Here is a 16,000-nt window from a genome sequence, read left to right on the forward strand (position 1 = left end):
AATGTCCAACCGCAGCATTTCAGGCGTGGCGAGGACCCTGAATCCTTTCTTTTTCAGTCGTTCTGTTTGCTGCTTCGGATCGTTGCCCTGTTGCACGACCCAGTTTAGTTCAAGCGTTAGCTGTCAGACAGATGGCCTCACGTTTGAGTCTTGGTACACAGACGAGTTCATGGTCGACTCAACGGCTGCCAGGTGCCCAAATCATCATCCATCCACCAACATGCTGAAAGTTGGTATGAGGTGTTCTTGCTGATCTGCTGTGTTTGGTTTTCTCCAGAGGTGGCGCTGTGCATTTCCACTCTGTCTGTCCAAAAGACATTGTTCTAGAGGTCTTGTAGTTTGTTGAGATTTGCAAACCTAAGCCGTGCAGCCATGTCGTTTCTAGAGAGACCTTTTTCCTGGAAACCTTTCCAAAAAGGATGTACTTGTGCAGTCTTTATCTAAGTGTGCTGACATGAACTTTAACCTTTAATAAGCTGACTGAGGTCCATAGAGTCTGAGGCTTTTCTGCAGTTTCCCAGACGTTTGGACGTCTTTGCTGTTCACTCCTGAGAAGATTGTAGTATGCTTCTGCTGGAGGTTTCTTCCTGTTGAAATGGAGTTTTTCCTTGCCACTGTCACCAAGCGCTTGCTCACAGGGGTCGTCTGATTGTTGGGGATCATTGAAAGGTCTTTACCTCAAAATACGAAGCACCTTGAGGTGACAGTTGTTGTGATTTGTGCTATAAAAATAAAATATAATTGAATTGTGTTATCACACACCTGAATGAGTCAATAGAGGTGGTCATGCTTTCCGATGATAAATGAATTAACTGCATTTGATTATCAGCATCTGGCTGATACTTAACCTCTAAGTCTCTACGGATGCATGGGGTGCACTTCGTTTTGCCCACACTGTTTCTACATTTTGCTTTGGTTTTGTTACAAAGTGTGATGATACATATGTTAGATTTTGTATTTTATTACAGGTTGTGTTGACCTAATTTTACAACCTACAAAGAACCTGATTAATTCGTGTTTGTGTACTTTCTTTGTAACTGCACATGAGTCCTAAAGGTAATCCTGTAATCTAAATGCAGGTTTTCAAAGAGCATATAACTTCGGTGCAGAGGAGGTATTCAGCCAGACGATGATAAACTCAGCTCATCAGCAGCTCTGGTTTTGCATCCGTAAACCTTTTAGAGGGGCAGCACCTTGATTTTCAACATCTTTGTGTCCTTCAGGTGTGTTATGGAAATTTCAGAAGGAAGCATTTTTGGGAGTTTCATCTGTAGTTGACCTGTTTTACTCTGCAGTTGGATTATTCAGAGTGCTGTACTGTATACCGTCTTCAGCTTTGCCCAAGGATGTGATTTTAGCCCATTTCCTCACTTCTGTTAAGCAATTAGTGCCAGTTAATTTCAGTGTGCCTTGGAAATCGAATTGGTTCGTGAAGAGTCTCAAAAGTTCCCCGAAAGGCATGTGCAGCGTGACGGCTCTTCAGTATTACTCCAAACAAAGAGTCAGGGGGTTCAGGCCTCTGAGCTGCAGGTTTCTTCATGATGGCACGCTAAGAAACACTGAATGTGTCAGTGACCTAAAATCATGCAGCGCGACGTGAACGCTGGAGCACGAACGGAGGAGAGAGGCCGACATGACACGCTCTCTGCCGTGCAAAAGTTCCAGTCGTGACCTTTTGTGTCACTTCCTGTGTGCAGAGACACTCATGCCCTGCAGATGTCTGCTTTTGTGCTGCAGGGCCGATCGGTGATTTAGGCCAGCGCTGAGGAGCGATTTTACACGACGTCAAAACCAAACATAGAATTATTTTTTCATATTTTAGACGTGCAGTAAAACACAATATACACGCCCCAGTCCACTTTCAGTTTTCACTATGATATTGGTGTAATTAGCTGCTACACTGTTACTACACGGTTAGCCATCTAGTTAGCTGTATTAGATTAGATGTGTTTCCATGTTAGCTTAATACGTTCTTTAACTTCCTGTGTGATTTCTGTCCATGTTTTAGATGCTCTAACGAATATTAAGCTAACACTTAGCTTAGGTGCTTCTTTGGCATCTAAAGCCCCGCAGTAAACCCTGTTAGCACGTGGTCACACCTGCCACCGTTTAGGTTTCAAAATCTGGGAGGTTATCCTGGATGTTGCACAGAGAATGATGCAATTAAGCACATAAAACGGGCACAAAGACGGCATCATGCGTATGCAACAGCACGACCAAACTGAACTGCTGCACGCAATCAAAAAGTCTGGTGAGGCAATAAACTGATGTAAACGTCCAACCGACTTTAAGTTCATTCTGTCTACTCTTCGTCTAAGTCCACTAAGACAGCATCATCAGTCCCAATATCATGTCAGTGTAAACTTACTCAGATCTCAGTCGCATACATGAGGTATTACTCGAGGCAGTAGATATGGCTGGTACTTGGTAACAGTGTCCTGTTGTGGATAATTTGCTTTCTGTTCAAAGCATTAAAAATAGTTTTTCATTTATTTTATTTCCAAACCACTATTATTAACTCGTTGACTTGCTAAACAAGCAAAATCCAGCAGCACCAACGAGCCCGTTAAGCTCCAGAAATGCTGACGGTGCACTAACGAAGGCTGCGGCCAGGACAGAGTCCTCATGAAAGCAACTCTCACCATTTCTGAAATATCTTTTGACTTTGTTTGTGTGGTTATTGTTTATAATCACCAAAGGTTGTTTAAATTTAACCCTAAATATGGTTTAAAAAAACCTTTATGGTCAACTTCTGCCTCCTACCAAATAAACTCCCGTTGATTTGAGTGCAGGATTGTTTCTGTCACCCGAGTCTCTCTTATAAGATCTCTGGCAATAATGTTGTTAATCAATAATTATAAACCAGCTAACTATAGATGGATGAGAAAGATATGGTTTGTGCCACAGCTGCAACTAACAATCTGTTGTAAAGTTTTACGTTTGAAATAAAGAATTAGCGTCCTGCTACAGAAGGATGAAAGACTCTGAGGAAACAAGTCAAACAAAGTCCTCCAAGAACAGAGGGGCTAAAGTCAGTCCAGTCTGATGGAAGACGATTACCTAAAAACCTTCTTGAAAATGTTAACATTTAATGAACCATCTGTGTGTAAAAGTGATAATAAACAGCCAAGAGTTAGAGCCCAAGTGCAGTTTCAGCAGGACGTTACAAAGAAATGCTGCTGGTGTAAATCAGAGAAATTCATCAGTGCAACAAATTTGTAAAACAAACAAACAAACAACACAAATACATGAAACAAATTGTCGGGTTCATCTAGAGTTAAAGAAGAAAAGAAGTCTTCTGTCATTTAATGGTTCTTCTGCAGTGAGAAGACTTTTCCATTATCTAATTGTAAAGACATTATCAATAGTGAAAAGGCAGGAATGTTTCTGAGAAAGCAGAACATGTTATGGTTCATGGTTTATCTGTAGTACAGCCGGGCACAGCTAATGTATTTCTCAGGAAGACTGAGAGAGCATAGACTGATGATGACGTCTCTAATCCAGGAGCAGGTGTCAGCACTTGAAGCGGTTCACTAATCAAAGCTGACAAAAACACCAATAAAGTTTGCTTTAAAAACCTTCAAGCCCCGCCTTTACTCCCAGGCTCTGTCTTTTATGAGATTCCCTCTGCTTCAGGCTGTAAGTAGCCAGGTCGTATTGACCGACTGCATGTCATTGACAATCTGTCATCTTGGGTAAGAGGAGGCGGCCTTAAAATATACGAGTGTTGGCCCGGGACTCGAACACATCAGTAAAAACCCTGCACACTCTAATACTGCCATATTACACGTATAGTAATGTTAGTTGGTATATAGACACAAATATCCTCCTTTAATGTAGGAAACCACAGTCTGAATGCACAGCACAAAGGAAACAGGCCTTCTCACAGGAAGTACCATGAAAAGCCGCATCTGAACCTGACTTGATTGTCACCTCCTCCTCTCTTTTTTTGCGTTCCAGTTCTCACCTTATGCTATGTGATTTTGGTCCCTGATGTCACTTCCTCTCTCACTGCTGTTTACAGCAATTAAAATCTGGGAAATCGTGAGCTTTAAAGCGAAGCACAAACACCTTAAAATAACGCCTTTTAAAAATAAACATGTAAGCGGAACGAAGTCGCAGAGACAAATAAAAAACAACTTTTAGTTTGCTTTGCTGAAAAAGCTGCGAATCGGCATGTTTGAGGCCGGTTTTCTGTCCACTCGATGTAAGCACTTGCCTCGGTTTACATGTTGGTTGAACCACCAAAGTTGTAATGACCTGTTCAGCATTTTAATCCGGTGCCCTGACATACAGAAAAACATCATTGAAAGAAGCATTTCTGGACCTAGCTGATAAACTGATTTGATAAATCTGTATTAAATCAGAATGTGTGTGGCCTCTGCAGAAGACACAGTCAGTCTGCGTCTGTATTCTCTACCTACAGTGTCCTGAGATGGTCCTACCGGGGCCTTCGATGTTAACATTTTATTGCAAAGAGGAGCTTCCTGGTTGTGGTGCCTTGCTTCACAAATTATACACAATGCATACACCACCACAGTGGATTTTAGGTCAGATAATCAAGATGCAAAGACGTGCAGACCTTCAGCTTTGTTGCAGAGTGTTTTTGCAACATCAGAACTTACAGTCTTTTTTAAAGAAGGTGTCCCATTTCCAGAGACTTAAAAGTAATCGGACAGGAAACTGATAAAAGATCTAGAAATGATTCAGAGACCAGTCAAATCAACAATCTTGTTCATTCTTTGAAAGCATGGATGCACTGACCAGCGTACCAACACCTAAAGTGGATGATCACAGAATTATTTCCATGGTTCAGAAAAACACCACCCAACACCGAACCAAGTCAAAGTCATTGTGAAGGCCTGAAATCAGCAGACGTCTTCATGAATGGAAATACAGAGTTTAAGGTGTTCCACTGCCTGCTGATTGGTCAGCTGATTGGTCAGCAGGCAGTGGTTTCCTTCCTGGACTTGCTTCAGACCATGGTTAAACCTGAACTCACCTTGCTTAGCTCATAAGCCAGCCTCATAATGGCCTCCAGGGTCATGTTTGGCCTTCAAGTGTAACCTTTGAACTGCCTAATGACTTTGAGAGTGCGGGATGAATTGGGCTGCTTTCATCTTAATTACATCGGTGTATCGCTCAGTCTGTCTTTCATTGGCTTCCCATCCGTGTACTCATGCTGTTTGTCTTGATTTACATTTTCACTAATGCACACAGCGAGCGCGGGGCATCAGTCAGCTTATCTGTAATTCTGATATCATCGCCCATTTTTCAGGCACAAACACAACATCTTGTTTGCAGTGTCTCTATGACAGTAATTGATTTTCAAAGCAGCTGCCTGGAAGTATTTGAATAGCAAATCCTGAAGCGTGGACTGCCTTCCTTCAGGATCAGGGATGCTGAAGGCTGGACGCCTCAAGGCTGCTGCTGTATTTACAACAACGCCGTGTTATCAGTGAAAGCCTGGATGGTGCAGGTTCACGATATTTCACGTAAGAGGGTGTTTACAGACAGCAGATGGGGGGACTCGCTCTCCTTTATTTTTTATTCTTTAAATCGGACTTTCTGTCCCAGTTTTTTGTAGCAAAGGGCCAGAAAATAGCAACACGATGATGAGACCACAGACACTGATGTCCATTTATGAACCTGCAGTTTGATTAGATTTATTGCAGCTGTCCTGTTGGGTTTTTGGAAGCAGAAGAGAATATATTACTTATCAGATATTCCATTAAAAATGCTCCCAAATGCATGATGGGAACAAGCCCAATCCACTTCTACTAGAGCTGCAATCCAATATTAATCACTGCAGCCCAACTTTAAGCCTCGGAAGGATCGAGATGGATCAGTTATAAACAAATTTACCCACCACACTGAAGCTGAGTTAAAGGGAGAAACTGTCCCAATGTGTTTATTCTTAGCTGGTTGATTTCTTCTGTAAAGTGGGATTTTTTTTAACATGGGAGTCAATGAGGAACGAGTCACTTTTTGTGAACTGGCTGTTAGAGAAACTGCAGTCGATGCTACCAAAACATTTCTCCATCACTGCTTTGCTCCACTTTTAGAGATCGTCTGAATTCCCGACTTTTACTGATGAGCATCAATATTAAATGCAGATTCTTAAAAGACTTTATTCTTGTTTTTGTAGCGCGATGATCCAATAGCTCTAAAAATGGATGTTTGTCATCAGATTAAATGTTAAGAAACTCTGGAGCAGATATATACGGAGCATGGTGACAGGATCCGATCTCTTTCCTAAAGTTGCAAAGGGAGGATGGTTGGCGTTCGAGGCTCAGACATGAGCTCACAGAGTGCGCTGGTCCTGCTTATTGCTGCGTCTTGAATGAAGCTCTATCAGAAACGAGAGTGCCGCCTGGCTCTGAGAAACCGCCCAAACACAGAGAGGACAGGAACTTCCTCTGGTTTCTCTTTGTTCTGCAGCTCTTTGTCTTCACCCTGCTCGACGGCTTCTATGAAAACGGTTCATCGGCTGCAGGGTTGCAATGACTTTTAACCTCATCGCATTTCAAACACGGAGCCTCGAATAAAAGATCCCTCCTCTGACCACAGCATGTGCTCTTAACTGAGATAAACAAAGAGGATTCAGGAGTGGTTCAGGCTTGGGTGCAGAGACAGTCTGCTTTTGTCCACAGAGAAAAATGCTTCATGTTCAAAAGCTTTAAACAGACTTCCAGGACCTGTTTGCTAAATTGATTATTGATTTAGAAACTACTTCCCTCTGTTTTTCTCAGTGTCTGTGATTATTCAGACTGTCCTTCAAAACATCCCAGAAACCCTAAAACAAACAATCCTCAGATGCAGACCAGCAGGTCACAGCTTTACAAAGATCCTCTTTTAGAGAGCGATATCACTTCTGAGTAAATTCAAAGGACCAAATTTAATCAGATTTCACTCACTGGTTTCGTCTTGTTTGAATACGACTCTGGAGGAAGGAGGGAAAAACAGGCAGACCTTTGTCCGGCTCTCGGTTTCATTTTCCTTTGTGCATTGCAGCTCGTGTGTGCACAGCTGGATTGGTGAGGAGCCGGCTCATCGCTGGGGATCATTTGTTGTAACGAGCCCTTTGGCCTTGCCTGCCACCTACGACCGACAACAGCAGAGGTGTTACTGAACATGTGTAAGCCTCAAACCCTCAAAATTAGAGATAGAGGGTGAAGCTGCAAAATTAGTGATTGTGGGTATGAGTGTTGGGTTTCCTGCTGTTTGTTTAAAGCGCATGGGAGCCACATCTGCTCAGATCAGCACCTCTGGTCACATCACCCCCACAGATCGAGCCTGCGCTTCCTACTAAAACCACAACATGCTGCTTTTCTCTCTTCTGTTCTCACGTTTGGACCGATCTAACCAACTTCCAGCAGGGGGCGACTCTTCTGGTTTCAAACAGATCTGATTGAATAGACGTCTATGAGAAAGCGACCCTGCTTCGTACTCAGTTTACGACCTTCGTGGAGCTCATGGTCGCAAGTTGTGTTTACCACGTGATGTTTACTTTGTAAACTGTGGTTGTTATGGTGGCGTTTTCAGATGAAACATGAAGAACAGTGATTTTGGGAACCCAAGAATATTCAGCCATGACCACCAACAGGAGGACTACTTATGTGGAATTACATCATGGCCATCAAAAGAATCTCATCACAGCAACAACAAAGCTTTAAAACCACACAGACATCACCTGCTGCAGCTTCTATTGTATTATAGTCTGGTCTGCTTAGTGTGAACCACCATCGGAGTAAAATAATGTTACCTTGTGATTGGCGTATTGGCGTGTGTTCCCTTAGAATAAAAATCCAAAATGGAGTTTCCTGGCGTTTGCTTCGTCCACCAGTATGGAAGACGTCGACTTGCAAACACTCAAACTACTCTACAAATATAGTGTCCCTTCAAAGTAAAAGCTGTACCTTTTGAAACGTGTTGGTTGCAACAGTAAGGCGTAACTTTTACTTGGAAGGGAAACGCTCTCTGTTTCCAGGTTATATGTTGGCAGATAGGTTGGTGTGTTTCGTGCAAACTATGAGTGACTAAAGCAGTCGCAGGGAAGCTTTTAAGCTGGCAACCTCCAGAAACTACTTGACAACCAGTTGGAGAATAACATTTTTCCCAAATGACTGCTGGACGCTCTCAGTCCTAAGATTGAAAAAAACCCGACTTCATCGAACCAACGAGTTTCCTGGTTTCTAACACACAAACAGACCATCGTTTATATGTGATCTGTGGTGAGCAGTCAGGCTAACGCAGACTGTCCCTGCAATGAATTTACTTGTTGTTTAAGCACAGGAAAAACATCCAGCGCTCAGAAAATATCTGCATGTCTGCTTTTTCAGTGCAGCTTTTCACACTGATGATGTGATTTCACTGGGCGAATTTGCAACATTAATGTTTTCAAACCAAGTTAGATTTTTTGGATCTGAATAAGCAGATCTGACCAATCAGATCACTGCATCGATCGGGTCGATCGGCTCTCTGAAATGATTTTTTCTCCACCGCCTCAGAAATGGTCTCAAAATCCAACCTGGAAACCAGAATTTGCGTTTCTTACTTTACTTGTTCAGAAGCATCAGGGCGCGGCTCGTCAGGGCTCGACGCTGTGCTGTTTTTTAATATGCACTCGACACATATTTAAGTCTTAAAAACCTCAGTCGGGTTCTCAGTATCAACGGTATGACGACATCCTGCTGATTTACTTTTGAATGTTTCTTCTCCTTCAAACCCAAAATACAATAAAAAATGTGTATGTCATTCACAGGAGGGGGCGGGAACAGAAAAGGAAAGAGCAAGAAGTGGAAGCAGATGCTGCAGTTCCCACACATAAGTTTGTGCGAGGAGCTTCGACAAACCATAGGTGAGCTAACGCCGCTCTCTCTCTCAGAGCAGCACCTTTATCTCATTTGACGTGGACGCCTTTGAAACACATCGTATCCATGGCACCCTTTGAATACCCCCTCAGTCATCACCGCTGGTACCTCAAACTCGACATGATTAGACTTGCACAAAAAAACATCGAATTAAGAAATAGAGGAGATAAAGGAACTATTACCATGGAAAACACAGTCTGTGATCATGCAAAACACAAGAAATTATTTAAGTGGGTAATTGTGCAATAATATATTAAGAACTGAAAGGGAAGAATCTGTAGCTGTGCAGGTGGATTATTTACGATGTTTTTAACATCATGTCATTCTTTGATTTTGATTTTTCACTGTTATCATGATTACCGGCGTGTCCTCGTCCTCCGAAGGATGCAAATTATTGATTTATAAATAAAGTTTCATCTGTGGGGAAACGAGCAGTAACCAGCTGGGCTGAAACTCTGGACACAAACTGCAGTTCCACCAACGCCCACTTGGCGTGACACAATCCCTCATTGACTGTATTTAAAAGATGGACGTAGCCATCGTTAAGTCACTTATCGGGTGTGGACTTTTCAGTCGTTAACATCAACATTTAATCAGCAGCTACAGGCCGTGTCAGAGGCCACGCCCCTACCCTAAAGCCCTCCCAGTATAGCTCCAGGGTCATAAAAAAGTCTCCTGCTGCAGTCATTATGAAAACTGTCCACAGAGACCTAACTGTGTCTGCACCGGGCTGTTTGTTAAAGAATTGTGTGGGAGTTATATCTTAAAATGTCTTTAGTGAGAAGCAGATGACTCCGCTTTACTGGGGAAAAACCCCTAAAAGACGTCCAGTTTTAGATATTAATTTATGAATTGCTGCACAGCACGGCTCTGTGTGTTTCTCAGTTTTGTGGCTCATCTAAAGCCTGAATTCAATCCCCTCATTGTTTCAGAAGATGTTATGCTTTCTAGTGTCTCTCTCCGTGTCTTTGCACTCTGGTATGGTGGCCCCGAGGCTCAAAACTCTTTAAGAAAGCAAATAAAGTAGAGAACACACTGTCAGACACACGGCTGCAGTGAAACATGAGCTACTCATCCTCAGTATTAAACATGACATTTCACTGAGGGAATATGATCAGTGTTGATTTTTCATTTCCTCTGTATACAGCAGCAGCGGTGGTGGCAGCTTCCTAATTCTGTACAGAAATAGACTCTCATTCATCCACATGGCTGATATTATCACCAGCAGACCTCAGGTTGTGTACAAAACGGCAGAAAATGGATGGCACACTGTCCTGTGATCACAAAACTGTTGCTCATCAACAATTAGTTGCAACACATAAACCTCCATAAATCACAAATGATTGAATAAATGAGTTGTTGCATGTGAATAACAAACTTTAACAGTATTAAGGCTAAGTTTTCGTTTTTAAATGCGAGATATCTCTGCTGTGAGAACTGATCGGAGTGGATATGCTGAGGAAGAAGTTTATTGTGAGAGGGAAACGACTCTTTCCAAGGTCAACAGTGACCCTTCACACTCCAACATCTCACTTCCAACCACTTTGGATATGATCCATGACATTGTGCTTGCATTAACCTCATTTGTAGCAATAACTGTGACTTTGTCGGACGGACGGTTGGGAAATTGCTTAATGCTGATTAATGTAGAATAGAATAGAATAGAATAATCCTTTAATTGTCCCACAACGGGGAAATTTGGTTGTAACAGCAGCCAAAAAGACACATATACAAACAAACAGGACACAGAACAGAAACGTACACAATTTTCTTACATATTTACATTAAGGACAATGGTCACTATAAACAGAGAGTACTGTACAGTTATTAAATAAAATAAAAATAGCTACAGATAAGATGTGTCTGGCAGAACTTTCATGCCGAGCGTAACACTGAAGTGTTTGCTGTCGTTGCTCTTCATTTTCATACATTTCCATTTGTGTAGAAAACATTTCCCTCCTACAGGAACTAGACTAGTTTAAATTTAGACCAGTTATCAAATAAAAGTTATATGAGCTCCATGGAGCCCGTCGATCGACCTGCAACTTTTATAAGCAGAAGGCTCTCGATGATTTGAGATGACCCCCCCATCTCCGCCACACGTTCATGCCGATGTCAATAATTAGGATTTTAGGGTTCATCTACTTGCCCAAACCCCACTTTAGCCCCACGCTGACCCCCACTTTATCCACATGCACATGGTAGTGGTCAGGTTGTTGTGCATGAACCTCATGATTGTTGTATATTTTGTTGGAGTTGTGAACTTTGTAACCATGTTATATGGAAGGTTTTGGAAACTGTTGCAGAATAAACTGAGAATGAAAAACAGTTGCCCTCCAGTCCCCCAAACCAAGACTCACTTTTGAGATGACAGTTGACGTCTTTTGTAATCGCCAGGCTGTCACTGCTTCCTGTCCAAAACACCGAGACTGTGGATCAAGCGTTGCTACAACTTCTGTTTTTATGCGTCCTTTACTTTTTGAAGTTGTGTTCTCAGAGCTGCAGCTGCCATGTTATAAAAATGTCTTTTACATTCAGGCAACAAGCAGCGACAATCTGCGCGAACTTTAATAGCATGCTGTTCATTGAAAAGTCAAACCTGCGATGGGTCTGAAAGTGTGTGGGTGGTATGAAGACAAAACGCTAGTGTTGCTCAAGTACTACCACAGAGGAAACTGTGGCGCCTGCAGAAAGAGGAAGCAGCCTGTTTTTTTTCTACTGTTTCAACCAACTGATTACTTTCATTTTAACTGGTGACTGGTTGGAGAAATAAAATTTAGACTCACTCAGGAAAAGATCTGATCTCTACCTGAGACCAGACTCAGAGATAATCGTTGTTGTGCTTTGTCATTGGTTGCACTTAGTTTTTTACAAAATAAAATTAAAGGTCAAAGCAGCGAGCATGTTTTTCTCTACGCCTGGCTGGTTTTCTCCGGGTGCTCAGGTTTCCTCTTCAATCTGAAGTCGTGCATGTTAGGTCATCTATCTGCAATCATGTAGATTACAGATAGATAAAACTCGCACACAGTAGTTTTTTCTAAAGAATAAAGTCCTGTGTGAATGAATGATGGTGGTTTGTGGTGTAAAGAGCTTTGAGTCAGCTCAAAAAAGTGCAGGTCCACTGACTGTCTCACATTTTTGGGGGTAAGAAGCCTGTGTGCATGTTTACTTCAGAAAGCATGAAGTAGAATGATGCAGGCACTGTAACGTCACTGAAACCTCGGTGTTTGCACTGTCATGTTGGATTGTTGCACCCAGAAGTGACCATATTTGGGCAACTGTGCAACACAGACAAAGACATCTGCTAATTAGCGCCAGCTAATAATCGTCTACAAATTCACTCACTTATATTATTGGTTCAGTAACTTGTTTGAAAAGCCCCAAAAGACACGATGAGCTCAAACATGGTTCCTGTCAAACTTTAAGCTTTTATAAAACTTCGCCCACAGTAACCTGTCATTGACTGGGAAATACCCAAACTTGTATCAGGCTGTAAACACGTTCGTTTCCTTGTTAAAGTTGAACATTTTAACATGCGACTCTATGAAGACGTTGAAATGCGACGTCAGAGGAACTGCAGTTTCTGGCACATGTGCGCCTCGTGCTTTGTGTTTATGTCAACTTGTTTATGATTTTTGCTTCACAAAATTGGATGGAAATGTCCAGATGTGACGGTCAGAAGATATGTGACCAAAGCATGAACTGTGGTTTACTTGGTTTGGTTCTCATGACTTTGTTTCCTTAAATAGTAACCATATGCCATATTTATCTTAGCTGCAGGAGGCCACTGTCCAGCATCAGAGACGGGCTTTTATTTCAAAGTCGTCCCTGATGTTTGATTAGAATAAATAACCGAGGTCATGTGCATAAAAACAATTGCTTTAAGTTGCTGCCTAACAGCAGCAGCAGCAGCATGTAATATCAGTGTGATTTGTGTACAGAGGCATGGTTGCATCCATGGTACCCAGGCGGGGCAAGTCAAACACATAGGACACATTGTGAGGAAGAAAGAAGAGGAAGAAGCAGTGGAGCTGGGCTGATGACTTGTTATAAAACTTAATATGGCTCGAGGCACAGAGCGGCGACAGGTGGGCAAGCTGGACTAAAGTACAGCACATGTTTGTTACTGGTAAACCAAAGTTCACCAAAGAAGTCAAGGACTACACATACGCTCAAGTCTTACAGGTTTCTATTGCTTAATACATCCATTCACCAGCTCCCGGGGGCATGCTTCCAGGGTCGTGTTCAGTTTACTGTTACTGTTTTGGGAAGTTCGTGGAGCAGTTCAAAAAGACAATGAAAGCACATGAAGCTAACTGAGCTAAAATGTCAGGACATTTTCCAAAGCTGTACTTTGCTCACATGTATCAGGAAACAGTCTGATCCAGATGTGTTTTCACTACTGGAAATACTCAATTTGGTTAAAGCCAGGGTGGCACCTGAGTAGAGCGTGCAAGAGACAGAAAACATATTTATTTTGCTTGTAGGGATGGTCATGATTTTTGAATATTCAAATAGTCATTCAAGACGTCTCCGGACTCAAAATGGGCCTTTGTTTATGCACGTAAGCACAATCGGTCCGATAGTTGAGCCATTTGGTAAACAAAACTCTGCATGATTCAGCAACAGCAACGACAATGTGACACGTTTCATCACTCAGGTTTCCCCAAGCGTATACCACAGGTTCCAGTCCAGAAACATCCCTGTCTCAATAACGTGTTCGGGCTTACCCCATTTACTAATCACAGCGTGGACTCTTCATCTTTTCTTTTTACCAGATTAACATTCCCGTCCACACAGATACGTTCACACTGTGTTTAACACCGGAAATGCCAAGGCGGTCGTTTTAAACCCTGTTTAACTCTCATCGTCAAAAGGAAGAGAAAGTTTAGCTAGAGCTGCAGAGGGCGTCATTTTGACCCCTACACATTCATATAAAACCACTAGAGCAGGGAGTGCGAGACTGAGTGGGTGGAGGACCGGTGCAGAGCTGAAGTAGCTGAAGTCCAGAGTGTGGAGAACTAAACGGAGCAAATCCAGAGCGGCACCCAAACGTATGTCAGGCCTGAAGAGGTGAAGCTGAGACGGCTTCAGGTTTGATGATCAGAGGCAGATGATAAACTTTGACTGTTCTGCTTTTACAGTAATTATTTAAAATGTGCTGAAGCAGCTCTGAGGTCAGCTCTGTTTTTACACCACCTTCATTTTAATACAGCTAACCCCACAATTCATGTTCTTCTTCTTTCATAACTCCATTTGTAGTTACTGTGCTTTGTTTAACTCTTTGTAGTTTAGTCGAACGTGTTTGTGTTAAATCATTGATGAAACCTTTAAAATCAACCTTAAATAATTATTTGGCCGAATCTTACTTAAAATTAGAAAAACAGTTGAAAGGTAACAACTTGTCTTTAGCATCCGTGCTGTTGTTACAGGACAGGCTCAGAACGGCCCTCCTGGCACTTCCAGTGTGGTAACCTCGGTGGGTAATCAACTCATGCAGCTCTTCCATATCATTGTCCAAACACCTCACATTCCACGTGACGATGGCAGGAACAGACTTCCTTTTAGCTGCGAGTAGCCTCTGCTCGGGGACTACGGGCCATCGTCGGGTGACGACACTCTGCCTCCAGAGTAAACTGGAAAAACACCAACAGGAGCAGCTGTAACGGCCGTCAGGCTCAGAGCAGCACCAGGACATTATTGATATTATTAATAGAGCAGTTGCCGATATTTCAAATGAAATAGAGGCTAATATGAATATATCTGAAGCGGTGGCGTTCCCTTTGGTTAGGCTGTGGCAGGAGAGGCAGCAGCTTATTGAATAACGTGACCACTCTGTTTCCAGCTCATCTGCTGATTTTCCTAATCATCACTGCATCTGGCTTCTTTTAGACACGTACTTAACATAATTAAAGACTTCCTGCTGATGTGAAAATATAAGGAAATAAAGATGAGCCGTTTCACACTCGAGGTGCTGCTGCTGCTTCTTTTGTTTCCCTGGAAGGGCCGATGCAAATAAGTTTGGATTTGAATGAGTTCAGTCAAACACACACAGGAAGTTAGAAGCTCAGCACTAAAACCACATACAGTACGGTTTGAAATGCTGATGTCCCACAGAGGGGAGCAAAGGTGCTGCAGGGCTGATAGGCCAGAAGGAGGAAAGTAAAAACAGAGGATGAGAACGTGAGCCGACAGACGAAGAAGGAAGTCACGATTCATCCTCGAGACTTTTTTGTAACCAGAAGAACGAAGACGAGTGGGAGGAAGATATTCAGGAGACTCTTTTTCCTCTCATCCCCTGATACGAACATCATTTATTGTTATGTAATTATGCCGCAAGCAACGTGAGACATTTCTATGTTGCACAACAGAGATCTTACAGATGTTCTCCCTTTGTTACAACACATTTCACCAGCACCAATGAAAAACAAAAAACTGAAGATTGGCCCTGCACTGCACTCGGACATGTGCTTTCTTGTTGTGTGCAGTGCATTCGCAGGCTGGTCTGAAATGCAGCAAAACACAAAGTGTGTTTTTCTGTCTGTTTGTGCCCCGGTGACTCTGCTGTTCGCTGAACCTGAGAAACACGTGCAGGGAGTTTCACCGCACGGCCTCCTCTGCACAAATGAAAGCATCTGTAGTCTCGATTGATGCTTTCTCCTCCGCCTCCCCCTTCCCCTCCTCCTCAGTCCTCATAAGAGGCCATTAGAGTAACATGATATTACAGTAAAGTAGGTCCACACTGGTTTCAGTGTTCAGCTGCTGAATCATAGGAATATGTTTATGGTTTAAATAGAACCGAGCAACCCAGAGAGAGGAAGAGGGAACCGGCTGCTTCGTCAGGGTGGTGATGCTGTAATCATGCAGCAACTTCCAGGGCGATAAAATAAAGTATGGTAACTGCTCTGGTTCTTTTAAAGCACTTTTCTACTCGTCAAAGCACTTTGCACAACTTGCACAACCAGCACTTTTCTATGTAAGTGCTAATATCTAAGATTCATAGACATTGATAATCAGGGGTTAAGTAGGATTTAATGAAAATAATATTTTTTATTGTGCTGCTGCTGCTCTGAGGTTTACTGCTTCCTTTTACCAAATACATCCTACAATATATACACTCACCATCC

The 16,000-nt window shown here is 42.5% G+C and overlaps 1 protein-coding gene across 1 annotated transcript in view; it reads left to right on the forward strand.

Annotated features, from left to right (window-relative positions):
• Positions 1 to 16,000, forward strand: part of grk6 (G protein-coupled receptor kinase 6) — a 48,715-nt gene that overhangs the window by 2,381 nt on the left and 30,334 nt on the right. Inside the window, exon 2 of the mRNA XM_004556836.4 lies at positions 8,765 to 8,860. Coding sequence (XP_004556893.1) covers positions 8,765 to 8,860 — 96 coding nt within the window. The remainder of the gene's footprint in view (positions 1 to 8,764; positions 8,861 to 16,000) is intronic.

Source organism: Maylandia zebra, linkage group LG10 (assembly GCF_041146795.1).
Source record: "Maylandia zebra isolate NMK-2024a linkage group LG10, Mzebra_GT3a, whole genome shotgun sequence".
Taxonomy (NCBI): domain Eukaryota; kingdom Metazoa; phylum Chordata; class Actinopteri; order Cichliformes; family Cichlidae; genus Maylandia; species Maylandia zebra.